Here is a 20,095-nt window from a genome sequence, read left to right as displayed (position 1 = left end):
GTCAATGCTCTTTGCCTTTTAACTCATTCTATTAGCGGCGCCGACGAAAGGAGAAGCAGCCGCGAGTGCGACTGAGAGTCGACGTGGCCGGCCAAGGAGCTGCGTGGATTACCGCTCAAATAATGAGTGTGTGTGTGTGTGTGTGTGTGTGTGTGTGTGCAGACGGCCAGGGTCGACGAACCCCACGCTGGTGCGAGTGCTCACTCACCAAAAAATGACGAAGATACCTTCGAGATGAATATCATGAATCGTCCTTTTTTGCTTTTTTTATTTATTTATATCTCCATTTATCCAGTGCACCAGCGGAAAGCAAATATTTTGCAGAGGAAAGGGAAAATCGGAAACAAGAGACTGTGATGGGATGTCTGCTGTCGCCGGCAGTAAAATTATTTGGCAAATAAAAGTGAGAGGCACCTTAGGGCGGTTATGCTTTGCTTTCGTCATAAATTTGGTGAACAAAACGAAATTTACCGCTATGATAGCACACAATAATTTTCACAGCGACCAAGACAAGAATATATAATGTTGTTGAAATTGAAATAAATTTTTTAGAGCAATTAAATTAAGTTTAATTCCGAGCCTTTTAATTTCAGTTAGCGGCTGCCTTGATTTTTTCTCGTGGAAGAAGAATCATAAGCTCTTCCCCTCATCCACACGAATTTGGCTACGTGTCCATCGTTGAAAAGGAAATTCTGTCAATGACCTTCACGACCTTGCCCAGCAACTGGTCCTGACTCGATCAAATCACTCTTGCCTCACTCGAGTCGTCAGGTAGCCCACGAAAAGCGCGCACGCACTACGTGCCGGCTCGGAAACGCCACTGTTGCTCCGTGTAGCTTAATGGTGCTGCATGTTTTTAAATACCCTTATACATACGCTTAATTGCCGGCAGGATAATTAAAATTTGGCAGGAATGCGCGAGCCTCCTGAAATTACCGCTCCCAGGGGGCCGACAAATAATTAAAAGCGGAGTTTTAAGCGTTTTAAAATGGAAATTTTGTTTCGGTTACTACCCTCTTGTGATTTAAGAAGATCAAGGTTGTGTTATCTTGTTTTATCCCTAGATGGGATGTTGGCTTTTATTGCAGGGTACGAGGGCTTTCATAAAAAAGTAACAGTTGACTACTTCGTCATCGCTGGCGTTCATAGAGCTTCTGAGGAACAGTCACGACTGCAAAATTTCCAACAATTATATATGTGTGCTTTTTAGCTAATTTCATGAAGTTTTTTGTTGCTGTTTTAATAAGCTAAAAAGTTGAAATGGTAACTTGTGAGGAAATTTTATTGAGTCCCAAAGAAATTAAGGACTCGAGGAAAACGCGGCAAGAAAATATGAGCCGTTCGCATTAATTGTAACGCGAAGTGTTTTTATGTACTGTGTGTGCTCAAGTAACATCCGAGGCGGAGTTTCGACTTTTGCGGAGGAGCAGAGAGCACCGGATGGACACTGCAGAAGGCGAAGAACGCAGATCTTGTGTCAGTGAAAGGTGAAGCGTTGGAAAAATTTTGCGTAGCAATGTGGCTCTAGATTAGGCGTGGCAAGAGCTGGGGAGAGTATAAAAAAGTCCAACGGGGGAGAAACGGGGGGCTATTTTCTTGGTTTCGGATGGTTAGTATACGGCGGTGAAACACGCGGAAGGGCCCGAAGAGGACAGATCAAAGTGACAGTAGTGTTGGACAGTTGGAGCTCTCTCTCTCTCTCTCTCTCTCTCTCTCTCTCTCTCTCTCTCTCTCTCTCTCTCTCTCTCTCTCTCTCTCTCTCTCTCTCTCTCTTTTTCCCTGACGTTGACGTTGACGTAGCGACGGATCACTTTGTAACTAGAAAATATTTTTGTTTAAAATCCTAATCATAATATACCAGATAAAAAATATTGTTTAATCGACAGGAGGATTCAAAACAGTTAAAAGGTTAAGGAATATGATATTTATGGGGGGGGACACTTATTGAAAACAAGGAAAAAACACCGACAAAATATTGTGTGCTTGCATTTTTAATCATTTTCGGTATTTATATCCGGCTCTTGATAGGAGGTTTATTATTTTTTCTTTTTAACTTTACATATTATTTTATTAAACAATCGCTTTTAAATCGCTTTTTTAATAGAACGTCTGAGCAACAAAATATTATTTATTTGCTATATTTAATTACTTCTAAAAATTTAACTAAAATGATTATAAAATCCGAAAAAAAATTCTCTGGTGCTTTTGAAATGTGATCTACATTGTTATGAATTCACGAACGTTATTTTTCTAGCGACGAAATTAAGAAAACAAATTATCGCATTCTTCGTCGCTGGCCAAAAGCGGCAACAAGTGTCTTGCGACTTTTCTCGAGGATTAGTGGGGAACGCATGCGCGGCTCAGGGTCGACTCAGGTCGTCGACACCTGCCGTGGAGCGCAGTGTAGAACGAACAGCGGCAGAGGCGACATGAAGTTTCCTGCCTTTCTTCTCTTGGCCGCGTGCCTGGCCACGGCGGCCAACGGCCACAGCCACGACACCGAAAATCCATTACTCGAGGTGGCCAAGCAGCTGCTGGAGAACTCGCTGAACAAGGACGGCGGCCAGGGTGCGGCGGCCCTTGTGCAGGGCCTGGCCGGCATGTTCGGCCAGCCCAAGGAGGGCGGCCAGGGGGCGGCCAGTTTGCTCGGCGGCCTCGGCAACCTGCTGGCCGCCACCCAGGGCGGCGGAGGCGGCCAGGCTGACCTGCTCGCGTCGCTGGCCGACGTCTTCGCCCAGCAAGCGGGCGGCGGCGCCGAAGACAACACCGTTGACGGCCACGAACAGGAGCAGCCGGGCTTCGACTGGGAGAGCATGATCGGCGTCGCCAGCTCCTTCATGGCCCAGCAGAGTGGAGGCAACAACCAGGCCACCGAGGGCCTCCTCACGCTGCTGCCTCTTTTCATGGGTGGTGGACAAAATGGACAGCCGGTAATTTTTATAAAGTTTTTTAAATTCTAGCAAATCATCATATTTATCGGGATTTTCTCTAAAGAATGAAATATTTTATCGTAATTTAATTTTAATTTGCTGTATGATAGATAAATTCAAACTGTTTTAACATTTATCAGCTGTGAAATAGCATAATTGTTAAAGTTAAAATAATATATGCTTTTTCTTCAATGCTGCATAGTAAGTTCATTAAAGTCAATTTAATATGTATGAACCAGTTAAAATCTGATCAAGATTGTTCCAGTCAGGAAGTGATTACAAAAGCACAGTTTAATTTGTGACTGGCTAGGCAGGTTAAAAGTGCAAAGTCAAAGATTGATAATGAAATTGTCAGTTATTATTTTTTCTAAACGCGTTAACAGTTATAAAAACTAAATATTTAAAAGCGCATGGTTTCAAATGGTAAAAACAATTCGTTTTAAATATTTAGAAAATAAAGACAATGAACACAAAAAGCGTTTACCAATATGAAACAATTAAATAAGGGAAAACATGTGTAGGGCCTGGCGATGAAATACACGATGAAATACACGATGATTTCGGAAAATGGTCGTAAAATTTAGACCTTATTATGTCTCTGCAGCCGGTTTGTAGACTATGTTTCTTAAGAGGTGTGACCGTCATAAATCGACAAAAAAAATGTTAAGTGCACCATGGGGTTTATTATCAACCACCTTTAAAACTGTGCTCACCTGGTTCAATATAAATTTCTAGAAGAAATGAAAGCTTAGCAAAATCTTGTTAACAACATATCCTTGGGAATTAAGAAAGGAAAAATTAAAATTTAATCGAATATTTATTACTACTTCCTAAATTACCTATGTTTTTGGCTGGCTGTCGACGATCAACTATTTTTATCTGAGCTTCCAATCGTCACAGGACCATCGAATGAGCACGTATCATGCCTGAAGCATCTATCAGATAACAGATTTTTATCTCGCTTTAGGAATTAAATAAAATATTTATGCTTAAAATGGTGCACTAAAAACCATCTAAATATCTACTTAATCCGTCTAAAATCGACTATTTTGCCAAAAAAACCAACAATTTTTCTCGTGAACAAACATGAGAAAAAATGGAATCCACCTTGTTTCCCACATTTTTAAAATCCTCTTTCCCTTTCGTTCCAGGGTGGTTTCGAGAAAATCTGGTCGACTGTGACGCACGCGTGGGAGCACTTCCGGCAGTCGGATGTGGCTGCCAGTCTGTGGCGCCAGAGCGGCCTCTCCAAGGTGGCTGATCGCTTCATGGACCAGGAGGGCCGCTTCGACGTCCATCGTGTGTTTGAGTCGATGAGCAACCACCAGTTCCGCCGCACCTGGATCCGCAGCCTGACTTCCTTCTTCGCCGAATGGCTGGCGCACATCGCTGACCCCAAGTCGCAGTCCAGATACGCGTCCATCGCCAGAAATCTGATCGATGGTGCAATGAGGTAAGTTTCAGAAGAAATCATAATATTTTTAAGTGAAATCATGCTGGTCTAAGAGCAGCAAAATTTTATTTTTAATACTTGAATGAAAAAACTGACAGTAACTCGGAAATTATTGTTTAAGTAATTTTAATCAACTTTATGATGTTTAAACTGCTCAGAGATTTGCGATGTAAATAGTTCTGTGTTTAGAAAACAGTTTGCGTGTGTTCTATTTGTCATGCAACAAATAAAATATAAAGTCAGTTGCGCTTTCTGCAGGACATTTCTCCATCTTCAAATATCTTCACCGTTTTCACGTCCTGCTGCCTTTCTCTTCACTCCTCAGATATGTTTTGCAACGCTAGAATATGCTCATATAATTCTTTTCATTAAGAATGTATGTTATATTGAATCCTGAATTTTTATCACAACCACACACCGTTATAAAATGAGGATTTTCTTTCTGGATTCAACTTTTTTTATGCAAAATGTGCCGTTTTCTTTGCTGACAACGAAGGTTTTTTTTAATTATTTAAATCTAAGATCATCTCAAATTTATTTTTACGCATTTTTGACACTCTTCAATCAATTAAAAATTTGTTTTTAAACCCATATGGTCTTTCTATTTGAAGATGGTAATCATTGAATTGTTTAGATCTGCGGTAAAAATATCCCGTATTCGTCCACAGGTCGCACGGTCTGGCCACATTCGACCCAACGCGTCCGGGCCACTCGCTGGCTGCGCTCTCGAACGCACTTTTGAGGCGACACTTCAGCTCGTCCATGGACACGACGCCGTACGTTAAGCCCGGCGTGGAGTACGTGTGGCAGTTGCTGCAGGTTGGCCGCACCACTTCGGAGGGACTTGGCCTGGCCAAAATCCCGCCCAAGCAGATCGAGGCGCGCATGGCCGAGGCCCTCAACGGCGAGATCATCGAGCCGGTGCTGCGCGTGTGGCGTGCTTACCGCTTCGCACACGACAACTCCAAGTGCGGCCGCTACGTGCTGTGCCAGGCGGCCAAGGAGGCCAGGGAGATGCCTGGTGTTGGATTGAAGCCAGGAGTCACCAAGGTCGCAAGGTAAGATAGAAAGCAGAATTTGACATTTATAACAGTGGAGGATGCTGAGCACCTCTCTTATGTCCTTCAGTTTATTAGAGGTTGAGGTCAACGACTAACATATAAATAAATAGTGTGCAGTTTATGCATTCTCCATGGTGAGATAAAGCATTATAAAAATAATTTTAATTAACAAAGTAGAATTTCTCAAAAATGGTCAACACCGCGCACTCGTAAATTTTCACACGTTTCTTAACAGTACTTTCTAGATTTTTAAATCAAAGTTACGAAAAATTAAAAAAAATCAGTACAATTACCAATGATCTTAAATTTAATATTTTTTTCTTTCTACATTAAGCCTCTTTTACAGTCTTAAAAGCTTCATTATCAGCTTATACACAAAACCTGAATGAAAAAGCAGACTTTATTCTCCTATATAGAAAAAAGTTTTTCTCTTCTGCAAAAACTACTTTACATTTGCGTGCTTCCTTCGTAAAAATATTTTATGGCCATCAGAGATTGAATAGAAACATGAGTGATGTAAATTTCCTTGTCAATATAATCCATACAGTCAGTGAGGCACGCGACTGAATAAATTCGATATTCCACCATAATATGGCCGCAAATAATTGCACGTTTCATTATCCTGTGCAGAAAATTCTCGAAGAAATACCAATACTGCTGGCAAAACAATGAGGGAAACTAATGGTGCGGAAAGTGCAACACACTTTTGTGCCGCATGCATTATTACATTTATATTTTCATCTTCATGCGTGAGATCATTCACTGCAGCACGTCATCCGCCCGTAGTTATGGTGACTAACGCGAAGTAAATTGCCGTTATCTCTCGTCGTTGCGGAATTTCCATATGCATGAGTATTCGCAATTTCATTCTCCACTGTGCATTTTTGTTGTTTGCTTCATGTATACAGACGGAGCAAATACCGCTTTTATTGCGGAGAGTTGTGGAGATGAATACTTCACCAGCAGGTTTTTGATTATTTTTAAAGCCAATATTTAGCTTAACTTTCATAAATTTGCCTCATGATGAATGTATATTTTGAATTAAATATCTTTGATTATATTGTGTTTTGACATTGATTTTACATGCCTAACTGGATAAATAAACACAGGCGATCAAATTGGAAATTTACTGAAATAACTTTTTTTGTAGACCTGCTATAGCTAAATTTGAATTAGCTGTTGAACACATTCGTTACAAAATATAAATTAATTAGTATTTGTGAATATTTCCAATCCAAACTAGAAGTCGCTCCTTGTCTGAATGGAATATTCTTGGATTAACCAATTTCTAAGAGGGAGATCCGAGAGTCGGATTTGCACTAAATTTCATTATGCTCTTGGGAAAAGTGAGAAGTGCCGGAGCGAGGCGAAATGGTGCGTGAAAACGTTTTGTTCCCTCTCGAGGAATCGGTCATCGCTTTGTTGCTTTGCTGTGTGTGCAGCGAGAGGCACTGGCACATATACCTACTTGTGCAAAAAGCACGGCCGCGCGCGCCTATTGATCACAGCAAACCGCAAATAATGCATATCGTTGGTTGCACGCGCAGCTCTCTCCCTATCAATATAAAGCCAATTAATCACAGACCACCCGCGTTTCGTTGTAATTTAGGCCTTCGGCGAACCAATTTTACTAAACCACCTGTCTGTTGCAATTTTCAGCTTGGTCGCTACCTGGTATTTGGCTGACGACGCGCACACCTCTTTCTGGCAATTGTACGCCGCCGCCAACGCCAGCAAGGATTGTGAAGTAAGTTCGAAGAAAAATGTTTATTCTATAATTTGAACGTGTTATTCTATTATAGTTTGTAGAGAGGGTGATTGGTAAGAAAAAATATATAGTTAAATTCAATTCCATATTATTAAAGAAAATATATAAGCATTTAGTGGTGTAGATAAATATCTTGCCCGCCAAAAATTAAATTTTGGTTTTAAGTCGAGCAAAATAAATAATACAATGAAACTTCGGCCATATGAAATCTTCACTCAAAGTAAACATGATAATTTTCTGAACACAGCCGCCCAAACTCCAAGAGTATTAAATCCTTAAAAACTTATTTAAGGTTGGAATAACATAAATAAATGGCCCTAAGAATTCACATGCGTGCCACATGCCAAATTTAGCGTACGGTTTTCCTAGGGGGTTAGAAAGCTAATTTATTTATTATCTCCACGAAATGCCAAAATTTTCACGCATTGTTTCTTATCCCTTCCGACGCTTGTTGCAGGATGTTTTCTTCAAGGGTTGCGACGAGTTCTTGGTGGTTGACAAGAGGGCCACTGTGAAGAAGTACGTCCACAACGAACTTTAAAGCCCGCGAGTGCAATGTTGCGACTGTGTGAATGCTAGAAGCGAGTGAATCAAGTGCAAGAGCGCGCGAGGCTTCCCCCATCCTTCACGTCAAGGGTGCTCTCCTGCAGAGGGAAGGGCCAAGCCGACCCACGTATTTTTACCCTAACCGCGAATATTGATCCCCATTCCATCGGCGCTGACAAAATCAGAGGTGTCTCCAGAATTCACGAACACCAGGAAATACAGTCACGGATTGAACTGTCTAATTGCCAGTGTATTTTCCTCAAAGCTGGATGGGTCAAGTTTTTTTAAAGTCTGTTGTGTGCTGTTAATAAAATGAAAATTTATATTATAAAAATGTGTTTTTTTTACAGAAAATATTCGTGTATCCATTAATTTGCGGGTAGGCAGAAAAAATTTGGAGATGTAATTAAAAGAAAAGAAGCATTTCTGTTAAATATGGAACTAAAAAGCGTGATTTATTAATACACAGAGATTTAATGTGGACACAGAAGAAACCAGATCATAAAATGGCGATCTTTTCAATCGGGGTTGACAACATTTTCAGTTTTGGTTTTCTAAACAGAGCAAAAGTAAACAAAGCAGGTTGCACATCTGCAGGAGCGATTTAAAATAGTTTATTTACTCAACATTGGCTCCATTTGTTGATTAATATCACAAACATCCAATTTTTTTAACACAAAAGAAGCCATTAAAAAAACCTCCAGCCAAAATGCGTGGGAATTTCCAAAGCAAGACTTAGAATTTAATCAGAGAATTCCTGCAACTATTGCATAGAGAACATAGTATGGCGTGAAACCAATTGAAATCGATCAACAATCAAAGGCCGTCTCGAACTGTTTGCAGTTCAATTTGCAAAAGGAAAGCACAACATGCGTTGATAGTATGAATTATTAGTTCTTGTGTATCTCTCTCTCTCTCTCTCTCTCTCTCTCACACACACACACACACACACTTTCTTTTCTGCTCTTGTTTGTAGAACACAATCAAACGTCCAGACTATGATGAGTTTCATTTAGGTAAATCCATGGTGAGTGAGATGGCTGGGCCGACGTTTCTTTTTTCGCAGAAATTATTTTCTGAAAACCAAAATCGGCTAGATTAGGATAAACAATCAAAACATTGCTTTTTGCTGCTGGTTAACACTTAAAAAATATCTGAAGGTTTAACTAATAGAAATTAAAATAAAATAAACAAATGGAGTGGTGGATTCTATAGTAAGTAACACTCTATAAAAACAATTTCTAAGCAATCAGGAAAATGTATCTGGAACATCTTAGCAGCCAGGTAAAGACCCAGCTGCTTACACATGCCCAGCCTTAATGTTCCCAGTTCTAGCACACACTGGCAACTTGGAATTGCCAGAGTCGGCTTAAAGCTGGGGTGGTGTAAAGAGAAGAATAAGCTCTACTTAATTTACCAACAAGGAAACTTTCAAGTCGGCATTTTAGTTTTTGATGAAACCATTGAATTCATGTAGCTTCCCTAATGGGAATCAGTGATGGAAATGTTTTGATTTAACAATTTAAGTGATTATTTAATAATTCAGCCCAAATCTTCAAAATTAATGTAACAATCACATTTTTATTTGCACAAATTTTTTTAATACAGATTGTGATTCAACGTTCAAAGAGAAAAATCGATCTGTGGGTCATTTTTGACGTTCTAGAAAAAATTGAAAATTTATCACAAAGTTCCAGGCTTTGTAAGTTTTTAATGGTTTATCGAAGAGCAAAAAACTTAACATTATCTGAGAGCTGACAAAATTTTCTTGCCTCATTTACTATTTCCGAAAAAAAAAACATGTTACGTAAAATTGTAAGAAAACTAAATAGTAAAATTTTTCTAAACGACAAGAATGGAGCAACATGAACCTAATAGTCGGCTTAGAAATTATTAAGGAATTATTATCTCCAATCGCTGCTGAGCCATTGGCCAACTTCAGGGAAAAGATTAAGAAATTAAATATAGAAAATAAAAAATTACCTAATGATCTATTCCTCTTGTACAGTACAATCTACTTATTAGACATCATCTCAATTGAATGACAACTGGCTTCACAATTCGGTTTTGAATCAGTTGGCTAAATTGGAGCTCTATATTTCTCAAACACTGTCATATTAAAAATTTTGATTGATATCTCTGAACTTTTTGGATGCTACGGATTAAATTATATTACAAAAACTAAAACATCGAATCCTACGAGTTTCCTTGAAATATATCCACTTACTTTTTAACACAGCCTGTTAACCAAGGTTTTTCAACTTTAGTTAACAAATTAAGTTAGACGACAAGTAAAAAAGGGAGTCAAATTAAGTCTGCTTCTTACCCTGAGTCAGCAACTTCGGCCTTGCTGGCCTCATCAAAGTTGGCCTTGAGCTCAGGCACAAAGTCGTCTGAATCATCTGTAGCCGCCTTGGCCGCAGGGTTGCTGGCCACGCTGCTGGCGATCCTCTTCAGCTGAGTGAGGCCGTCAGGGCCAAGCTGGTTCAAGATTCCTGGTAACAGGTCTGAGATGTTTTTGTACTCGGCGTGGCCGGTGATGGCGAAAGTGTTGGCCACCAGGGATGCCTGCGCCTTCGGATTGTTGAAGTGGATTACCGATCCGTCGTCTTTAATCATGTTCACCTCCTCAATGCCTGGGATCGTGTTTACCTGAGGAATGAACAATAATTATGAGAATGGAAACATTTTGCGACATTTCACTGAACATGGCAGTTGGGAAATTGGACAAGGATAATAATTGTTTTAAAAAAGCAATTATTTTATTATTTATTTTCCTTGTTCTTTTCGCCCATTTGTGAACAAATAATCTTACTGATTGATTATTTGAAGAGATACATTATTTTTCTGGTTTATAGTCAACCAGTGGATCGGCATTTTCTCAAGAAATAATGATCAATAATTAAGAGAGATTAATCAACTTTAAATCTGGGGTTGAAACTTCAAGGCTTAGCAATATCTGGATTAGGACAAGGCCAAATTGCTACGGCGTTAAAAACAAATGGATAAAAAATTGTTATGATGGAAGTGGAAATTTCTATTTTGCTTGTACAGTCAGGATGCGATCAGCAGCTGATAGTGAGTGAACGCACCAGCTGATAATTCGACTAAATGGACTGGACTCGTGATATTCACAAATAAACTTGTATAAAAATGAATTTAATATGGCTGGCTGCAGAAAACGGATATTAATAACCCTGAATTTTATCCACTCCCTATACCAAATTTGACAAAACTGTATAATTTGGTATTTTGGTACAATGGTCTTCCAGCCACACAGGCAGTAAAATAATGCCCCTTTATGTATTTATAAGACAATGACTGTATAAAATTTAATAATAATTAAAAATTTGGAATAAAGTGTATCTGGAACATCTTAGCAGCTCGGAAAATAATCCAAGCTACTTACACATGCCCAGCCTTTATGTTCCCAGTCATAGCACACACACAAAATTGAGGATACTTTTGCTGTCGGCTTAAACTGGGGTTCTTTTCTCTAATTTTGGAACTAAATTTCACAAATAGCCACCGTTTCTCTTAAACAAGAATAAAAATATTGATTTACACAGTGCGTGGCTTGAAGGTTACAACGGTGGCCAGTGAGGCAACATCTAATTTTCTAATATCTATCAACAAACACTTCCAGTGATCACGAGGGTTCGATGGGCATAGAAAAGCAAGGAATTTTATGACATATTAAAGAAATAGCAACTTTTCCGCCAAATTGATGTAAAAATATATACAAACCGAGAGTTTCTTGAGAGAGCTCTGGAGTTTTTTGTCGTCGGTGGCGGCGGTGGCGTGCACCACCTTCTTCTTGCGGCGCGGGGTGCCTTTGCCCCCGATGCGAACCGCATTCTGCATCTTCCTCAGCTTCTCCTCGTTCATCTGCAGAAACAAGCAATTCAGCTGATTTGGCCATCATCGACCGGCGACAAGCTTACCTTCGGTGTTTACAACGGCTCCAAGCACGTGCCCCCCTGCTGCAACTTTCGGCGACCGACCAACAGGAAACGCTCCGGTGAATCATGGAAGTTTTCACACTTCTTGCAGATGAGAATTATATCGGTTATCAACCATGACGTCAGCCAACAACCGGTTTAAAACGCAAAAAGGAAAACCGCAAAAATGAAATTAACATTAATAAGAAATAAAAATATTTATGCTTAAATTTATAAATAATACTCATAATTCAACCTTACAGTACATTTCATATTAATTTTTTACCATTTGTCTGGCATAATTAGGCTATTTTTTATTTTGTTCTGTTTGTTTTTTTTAATTGCTGATAATATTAACTTAGGCGATACAAAGCAGATAAGAGCACATTTTTCGTGTTTGCTATAGTTAGAAAAGATTTATTAAATTTTGAAAATTTATAATTAACGAAGTCAAAACCTAAAACGCATGCAACGCATAACTTGAACTAATACCACATCGTTCGTGCCGCAGAAAAGGGCCATATCTTATCGTCACATTTATAAAAATGTTTATAGTTCATGTATGGAAATAATTAAATAGTCAAAGAATATCAAATAACATGAACAGAGTGTCAAAAGACAAGCAGGAGCTGCATAAACGCGTGAAACAATAACAAGTCATCGATATTTTCATGTACCAATTCAATTTGGTAGGACACTTTTACGTCGTTTAATTGTGGCTGTTTATAAATAAATATAGGGATTCTGGCGAGAAATAAGGTTTTATGTTTCCCAAATTTTCGTTGTTTTCATGAGTGGCTCAAAGGGACTAAAAATAGAATTATGTTGTACTTGTGTGATTTAAAGAGAGGCAGAGAAGGTTCTGAAGTTAAACTTTAATGGTTTTTATCGAACACATTTTTGCAGCGAATTAATATCAAATAATCGGACAAAAACATTTACCCGCGCATCCTTCACAAAAATTTCACTGCTTTAAAAAAACCGGTTGCGGAGAAGAGAAATCGTTTAGTTAGCTGCTCCTATTGGTTCTCCCTTACGCTATGAACCAATAAAGAAACACCTGGACAACAAAAACAAAGCTGATCAACCAGTGCAACGAAGTTTTTACCATCCCAAAAAATTTAAATCAAAGCGGGAAATATGCATGCTCTCTGCTTGTATTTCACAATTTCACACAGCAACTTAAAAACGGTAAAAACCATAAAATAATTTAGTTGCCTGAAACTCATGGGTGCTGGCTTATTATGTAAAAGCGAAAACAGGTGCATATTATTGCTGCTCATTTAATAATTTTTATTTTTTGAATTTTTTTTCGGCGACGATTTCCAAAAAAAATGTCATTTTACTTATTTTGATTATTTACATTTATTTCTTCAGTGGTGCAATGATATGATTTACAATTATTTGGCCTCAGCATTTCAATCATTACTTTTTTATGTTTTTTCTTCTTGGCTCAAAAAGTTGAACTAAAAAAAACTATGTGGAAAATTAGAAAAAAAAATCAAAATGTATGTGTATTTAATTCAGAAGTTGCTAAAGCCCTTAGTGTCCGAAGACGCCAATAGATGGCACCAGTGGTTACTTTAGATTTAACTTCCGCTGCGATTTCACACTCAATCTTGCTGCTGTGCAATCTTTACCTTCAACGATTTCTTTTGATGTGCTCAGAACCAAAATCGGTACTATCAATCACCGAGAAACAATTATCCAAAATAAAAAAAATCTTTGCTGACGTTTCTACGGCTATTAGCTGGACTGATTTTAGTTTTCAGCACGTCAAAAGAAATCATTCTTAGGGCTGAAAGCAGGATTGAGTGTGAAATCGCAGTGAATAAGTGCCTTAAAATCTAAAGTAACCACTGACGCCATTTATTTATGGATTTGAAATTAAGGACTTTCGTACATATCTGGTGAATAGCCTCAGAATCAACAATCAGAATACGTACAAAAATTTTTCAGAGCACTGCTGGTTGATATCTAAAAAATCTAAACAATCATCTGAAAATTTGAATTTAGAGATAAACATTTTATTATTACACTTGTTTTTTCTTGCTTTTCGATAAATTTAAATAACATTTTAAGGGAAAAATCAAATCAAATCGTTTCTTTAGCCTATTATACTAAATCGATCTTCCAAGTATAATTAAAAAATGCATTTGTTCCAGTGCCGAAGGAAAATTCTGGAGTGAAATAAATAATTTTTGCCAGAAGAGAAAAAGAGGTTATAAATAATGCATTACATGTGACGATTGTGACCATGCTTTAATGCGATTGTGACGGTGCGCCAGCGTGTATTTCCTAGCTGCTCGAGTTGTATCGCCCACCTTGATTTGTACAAAGATAGATATAGAGAGCCAGCAGAGAGTGAGAGAGCAGAGAAAGAGCACGGCGCTCGCTGGTACGTGCATATATGTACGTACAAAATAATATTAAGGGAGGAAGCCGGACAAGGCCCGCGCGCAGATGAGGCCGCGCCGCCTGCCTGCGAGTAAAGTTCGCTCTTAGAAGCCTCAGAAATTCACACAGTGGCACCAAGGCAAGTCGAAAACCACCCCACCAAGCGCCCACCCGCCACCCCTCGCCGCTATGCCACGCCAGTCGTGGCGGGCGGCCCTAGCAGGGGTTGCTGCGATGCAAAAATAAAATGTGTAGCCAACACCAAGCGACCGACAACCACGCTCTCTCTCTCTCTCTCTGCGCTTCTGACTTTTGAATTGTTCGCTTGCTGCGGCGTCAAATATGCTATTTTTCTCCCGACGAGTCACAGAATAGTTCTATTCTACTAGGTATCGGCTTGTAAAAATAAGAAAAATAAAAATATAAAATTGATTTAAAATTAAAAATTATTTTATGAAAGTTGTACATTTAATTTATGCCGCAGATATAAAATTCTGATTGTTGTCTTGGATTTTACGTCTTCGTGTTTTTGCTTTTAAGTTTTGTCTATCGCTCACTTTCTCAAGATCAATAAATTTAATCATTGATTTGTAAATCAACAATTAAAAAATGAATTAAATATTTTTTTCGGTCTTGACCAAATTCTTTACCCTATTATTGTGAAATTTATTTGAGTCCAATATCCTAAATGTAAAGAAAACAAGTTTTCAATAATTCCTTTTATTTGCTCAAAATATTGTTCTTGTTGCACACTTTTTCCACGTAGTATTTAATTAAATGATACATAACCTATTTTTTCAATCACCACTAATTTGAACGAATTATATTTTTACCTTTTGACATATGACTCGAATAAAATAATGCAATTGCCCCACAATTTTTATCTAACACGAGATAAACCTTTCATCTTTCAAAACCATAGCCATTGCTAATAAGAACATATCAAAAGTTAGGTACGAACTGCTATCGGCGTATGCAACCTACTCGTCAGGTCACTTTAGCTCGTCGCTGCAGCGTGCGTTTCACCTTTGCACTGCCACCTGGCGATACAGTTTTAATGCAGTAGGACAGTTGTGGTGAGTCTTATTTCTAGATTGGGAATTTAACGTCGTTATCATCATCATCATCATGTTTTACTGCCATTGGAGAATGTGGAGAACGTTTAATGGTGGGTGATTGTGATCTACGACGATGTCGATCGTCAACCTGCGAAACAAACTGAAGGAGAAGATACATGAGAATTGTGATATGTGGATCAAAGTCTCGAATTTATCATTGCTGTGCTTTGGGAATGGAATTTAATAGTCACGACTGTTGTCCGATTGAACAAATTACAACTCGAGCCGCGTGTGCCGCAACCTGATACTTTTGGAAACAGAATAATTCTCTCCTCCTGTGCTCCACAGTGGGCATCAATAACAAAAGGGAGAGTAGTAGTTGTAGATTTCATGCCGCACGCGTCCAAGCAACATTAGACTTTGCGCTTGAAACCGCAGAAAACTTCCCCTTTAAAACATATTCCTATATAAACGGAAAAGGGGCCGGGGTGCTCAAAATTTGCGGATATCTTTGGTTTGTTTATGAAAAATAATCTGCACATTGTAATCTAAGCTTTGCTTCGACTAAAAGGCATTAAATTTTACTCGACATTATTTGCAATGTCCATTTTTTTTTATTATAATAAATTGATCCGTATTCAGATGAATAAATCAATTTAGTTTAATTAGTACAATATAAAAACCCAAGCACACTGATTGATTCTCAATGAGAAAAACGACGGAGAACATGATTTACTGACTTTCTAACTTAAAAAGCTTACTTAAAAATACGAAAATAGTAATAAAAATGATTCGTGAAAAATTCTGAAAATTCTTGGCAATTCTAAGCAAAATCAGAGAGGCCAGACGCCTAAAAAATATAATAGCCTTTCTATTGCTAACTAAATGTTTGATAATAGGCTTCAAAGACAAGATTTTAATTTCGCCAGCAAAAATTGTATCCATCCTCTGCACTAGATAGTCATCTCGACAAGTTGATCTGCTAAATGGCAACGGATACGGTTGAATTCGCTCTGCTGCTTTTTGTACAAAGCCAAGAGAGAAGTGCGGCACGTGTTGGGGATTACGCCACAGTCCAAATACTAACTCATCTGTGGTGTCATTCAATTAGCATGCGCCTGCCTCCCGTGGTAAGCAGATTAGGCCGAGTGGCCGCGAGCGGCGCAAGAGAAGATATTAAACGGCATTACGCGCGCATATATTAATAAATATTTCGTCCTCCCACGATCAGACGATGATAATCTGCCCGCGACACGCTCTCAACTTTTGACGCATCTGCAGCGGATTAGTGCATTTTTTGCGGCGCTTACCACTTCATTACAGCTCCAAATTCACACGTAAAAAAAATGAATTAATTATTATCAACCATATTTTGCATTCAATTAGGGAGAGTTTAAAAAATTCCACCAATTCCTACTCTCAGCCGTTAAATCAACCTGACGATTAATTTATGAAATATTTTTGTAAATTATAACTAAGATGTTTAGAAACAATTAAAAAATGGGCAGAGTCTTCTGTAATGCCAAAAAGGGCACATACCAACAAGATATAATTTATAACTGAAAACTATCTATTTCATAGTCATTTCAGACAAAAATTATCAATTAATAATTAAAGTGTTTAGTTTTAAAAAGTTGTTCCCATATTAATTACTTTAAATAGTGAAAAAATTGAGTATTTTCACAGTTTATATTTTTTATTGTTTGTGATTGAAAAATTAACAAGTCTAAAATATTGATTCTATCCCTTTGAAGACATGTTTAATAGCTCTGTGATCAAGCAGAGGCGAAGATGGACGGAAGCTGGTATCAATGAATCGGAAAATATTGATCGTGAGAGTGTCGGGCGTGCTGTGTGTGGTTTGGAGGCTTTGGAGGATGGTGTCTCAAATGACTCGAGCCGCGCTCCGCACCTGGTGTGCGCACCTAGCTCAACCGAACATAAGTCGCGCTGCGCTGCACGGAAATAGGGATAAACGTCCTTGCCAATATTCAGTCTCGGCTCCAACCGCCGGAAATTTTCCATATTTCCTTTCACCGTGCGCGGCCAGGAAACTACGACTCTGATCGCGCTCCAATGAACGACGAAAATTTCAGCTCATCCTCTTTGCATCTAAGAGAATTTGGAGAGTTTCAAATAATGCTACTTTTATTTTAACCTCAAAGTAAATTTTAGTATAAACCAAACATTTGGAATTGTTTTATCTTTGGAGTTTAAAAGGAAGGGTCTGATTTTATTTTCTTTAGTTCTGACAAAGATAAATAAAATGAGTTTTCATTTAAGTAAAAAATTTCTAATAAAGTAGAAATAATCGGACTTTTCCTCGTTGATTAAAGATGGGATTATTTCTACACTATCAAAGAAGTTATATCCAACTCTTGTGTGCTTAAAAAAATTGCAAAATCTAGGGGGTTAACATGAAAATGTGCACGTCTGGATTAATTTCCTTCATGTCGTCGAATAATTCCAGGTTTATACCACGCTCTCTGCACTCGTTTACTACTACAGTTTTAATTTTTTTGCTTCGACCTATTGCTAATTAGAAAACAAAAATGCTGAACTATTAAGAAAACTCTTTTTCGGTAATATAATTAGACTGGTGAAAATGTGTTGCGGTGTAAATTCCAACATGAAACATGAGTAGAGAAGGGAGAAATATGAAGAAAATCGGCTGTATATTTAAGCGTCAAACAACGCTTCACTAAAAGGAATCTTTGCAAAGCTAAACACGCTGTGTTTGTACTTTTATTTCAGGAACAAAGAGAGGGAATTTTATGAATTATTTGTCACATCATCTCTAATCATGAAGTCATCGCACGTTTCGTCTATCGAGATAATAGTACCAGTCCAGCGGGATCACGTGGGCGAAAAGTCCAGGGAAAGAGGCAAAGTGCAGAGTGTCCAACAAGTTACACATGTATACACTTATAAAAAGCAGCGCGTTTATTCCGCTTCTTATCTCCGTATCCAAGCGCAGCGATCTGAGTGTGTGTGTAAATAAAGAGGCGGCACAGCACAGCACTAGGGTCTCACCCTTGCACTTCAGGTTTTTCCTCTTTGTGCTGGTGGGGCGCTCGCCACTCTTTGATTCATTGACGGCGAGAGGCGAGCGTTTGTTTGCCCTTTCACGGCCCGCGGAGCAATCATTTTGCAGCCGCGACTGGCCGGCTGCACCACTGCATCACAAAGCGCGGATTACCTGCTCCGCAAAAGACCTGCGTGCGCGCGGTAAACACAGGTGCGCGCGCGCCGCTTTGTCGTGTAATATGAAAATTACCCCAATTGTTTGCAATATCGCGTCATACAGTTGCAACTTAATGTGCAGCAGGAATAATTGACGACAGGGGGTTACTATTAGAGACCATTTTTTATTTGTAACAGATTCATTTCAGCGAGATTGCGAATCTATTGTTGGTTTTTGACAGCATTTTATTAAGGAATCAGAATCCATCCTTGATTTCTATTTATTTATTTTCGGAACTGATGTTTATTTGGAAAAATCTTTTGCCAAATAAAAATGGTCAGCAATTAGAGTTTTTCTTCAGATTCAGACGCCAGAGGAAAGCGGAGGATAATACTGCTTTTTATGCTTATTTACAGAAGGTAGGAGGCAAGAAAAGTTTGCAAGCCATATTTCACGGTTGAAAAATGTTTATTTGCTACCAAGAAATTTGTTGCAATTTGTATATTTTTTCCGTTTAAGAAGTTTCTGTAGCAGCATTTAACTTGATGGATTATGGAAAACTTTGGTTAAGTCGATAAAATCAGAGTTAAATTTGATTTTCAATTGATTACTACAGTAATTTTAATTTTTCGAAGATGATGAGTTTGTAATGAATTGGGAGTTTTCGACTCTTAGATACTACTAAAAGTCTAAGCCAGCCGCGCTGAGCCGCTCTAGCTGGCGAAATTTTGGGTCACGTGGGCAGCCGCCAGCGGCTGTGAATCTGGCTGATATGCTGCGCCAGCCACACCAGCCGCCGGTGAACAAGGGTCAAAAATTAAAAAGTGCGCAGGAGAAAAATGTCTTCCTTTAAGCACTATCAAACGTCACGTTTAAAATATTGTCAGCCGCGCCAGCCACCGCCGCCGGGTAAAAGATTCGGCAAAGCCAGTCCAGCCAGCCGCCGCCGCCTTAATTGTCGCGGCTGAGACATCTAGATATTACTTATATCCCACCCTCACGCAAATCTGATTGTAATAATTATTTCATTGAGCTTAATTTCAGCTTTGACGGAACACTAACGAAAATAAAAAAATAATTATGTCTATAAGGTAAATTGCCTTTTTTCCACCAAATCGGACTTCATATTTAAAAAGGAAAGAAAATTCTACATTTAAACCTATAAACCCTTAGCTATTCCCAGCACTCCAAAACAAATTTGATCGTCAATTTTCTCGTGAATACTTGAATTTCATAGCCAGAGCGAGTGACTTTTGTTTCCCATCATTCGCCAGGAGGAACGCACACAATGTGAGCCGGCTGGCTGAAAAACGGGCTGTCGGGAGAGGGTTGCGAGAAACTCGAGAGGCCTAACTGTATTGAGTATCCATCCACCCACCACAGGAGATGCCAGCGACAAGAAGCAGCTCTTGCTGATCGCGTGCACCGGGCAGCAGCGATTCGCTAAACTCACTCGATCGGACGGACACACGGAGATGCATGATTGTGCGGACCTCCCGCTGCTCCCAGCCCAAATCCACTTCCTTCCACTCCAAGCCACAGATTTGCGCAAGCGAAAAAAACTGGTCCTGACCAATAAAAAATAAAATAGTACAGACGAGAGGCGTGCTCGGTATGTTGAATTCACCAACATCTTGTTCGAGACACCAAAGGCTTCAAAAGAGCTGATAAGCCGTGTCAAATATTAAAATATTTTGTTTTAAATCCGCTTGTTTTAGTAGTTTTAAAAATTGAAAACGAGCGAAACCACTTGAATA

The 20,095-nt window shown here is 38.9% G+C and overlaps 3 protein-coding genes and 2 non-coding genes across 7 annotated transcripts in view; 1 reads left to right on the top strand and 4 right to left on the bottom strand.

Moving 5' to 3' along the window:
* Positions 1-2,376: 2,376 nt before the first annotated feature.
* On the top strand, positions 2,377-8,092 carry LOC135945369 (uncharacterized). Its single transcript, XM_065493003.1, has 5 exons — positions 2,377-2,930; positions 4,082-4,383; positions 5,052-5,441; positions 7,104-7,191; positions 7,670-8,092. Exons 1-5 carry the CDS (start codon positions 2,430-2,432, stop codon positions 7,751-7,753), a joined length of 1,365 nt encoding a protein of 454 aa, XP_065349075.1. The 5' UTR covers positions 2,377-2,429; the 3' UTR covers positions 7,754-8,092.
* An 89-nt stretch (positions 8,093-8,181) lies between these two features.
* bic (bicaudal) lies at positions 8,182-11,851 on the bottom strand. Its single transcript, XM_065493005.1, has 4 exons — positions 11,703-11,851; positions 11,506-11,646; positions 10,085-10,410; positions 8,182-8,834 (listed from the first exon to the last, which is right to left on the bottom strand). Exons 2-4 carry the CDS (start codon positions 11,644-11,646, stop codon positions 8,828-8,830), a joined length of 474 nt encoding a protein of 157 aa, XP_065349077.1. The 5' UTR covers positions 11,703-11,851; the 3' UTR covers positions 8,182-8,827.
* LOC135947589 (small nucleolar RNA snoR639/H1) lies at positions 9,017-9,140 on the bottom strand. The gene has a single exon (XR_010575676.1). It is a non-coding gene; the product is annotated as a small nucleolar RNA snoR639/H1 (small nucleolar RNA).
* Positions 11,120-11,246, bottom strand: LOC135947588 (small nucleolar RNA snoR639/H1). Its single transcript, XR_010575675.1, has one exon. It is a non-coding gene; the product is annotated as a small nucleolar RNA snoR639/H1 (small nucleolar RNA).
* A 3,319-nt stretch (positions 11,852-15,170) lies between the features above and the next one.
* Positions 15,171-20,095, bottom strand: part of CtBP (C-terminal binding protein) — a 28,377-nt gene continuing 23,452 nt past the window's right edge. For all 3 annotated transcript variants that reach the window (XM_065495947.1, XM_065495946.1, XM_065495948.1), the window contains one exon: positions 15,171-15,302. In XM_065495947.1, coding sequence (XP_065352019.1) covers positions 15,186-15,302 — 117 coding nt within the window. In that variant the 3' untranslated portion in view covers positions 15,171-15,185. The remainder of the gene's footprint in view (positions 15,303-20,095) is intronic.

The sequence above is a fragment of the Cloeon dipterum genome, chromosome X (assembly GCF_949628265.1).
Source record: "Cloeon dipterum chromosome X, ieCloDipt1.1, whole genome shotgun sequence".
In the NCBI taxonomy this organism is placed as follows: domain Eukaryota; kingdom Metazoa; phylum Arthropoda; class Insecta; order Ephemeroptera; family Baetidae; genus Cloeon; species Cloeon dipterum.
This window is presented reverse-complemented; position numbering and strand designations above follow the sequence as displayed.

Coding starts and splice junctions, on each gene's coding strand:
- LOC135945369 (XM_065493003.1), top strand. CDS start 2,430: ATGAAGTTTCCTGCCTTTCTTCTCTTGGCCGCGTGCCTGGCCACGGCG. Junction 2,931..4,081: donor GTGGACAAAATGGACAGCCG/GTAATTTTTATA, acceptor CTTTCGTTCCAG/GGTGGTTTCGAGAAAATCTG. Junction 7,192..7,669: donor ACGCCAGCAAGGATTGTGAA/GTAAGTTCGAAG, acceptor CGCTTGTTGCAG/GATGTTTTCTTCAAGGGTTG.
- bic (XM_065493005.1), bottom strand. CDS start 11,646: ATGAACGAGGAGAAGCTGAGGAAGATGCAGAATGCGGTTCGCATCGGG. Junction 10,411..11,505: donor GCTCTCTCAAGAAACTCTCG/GTTTGTATATAT, acceptor TTCATTCCTCAG/GTAAACACGATCCCAGGCAT.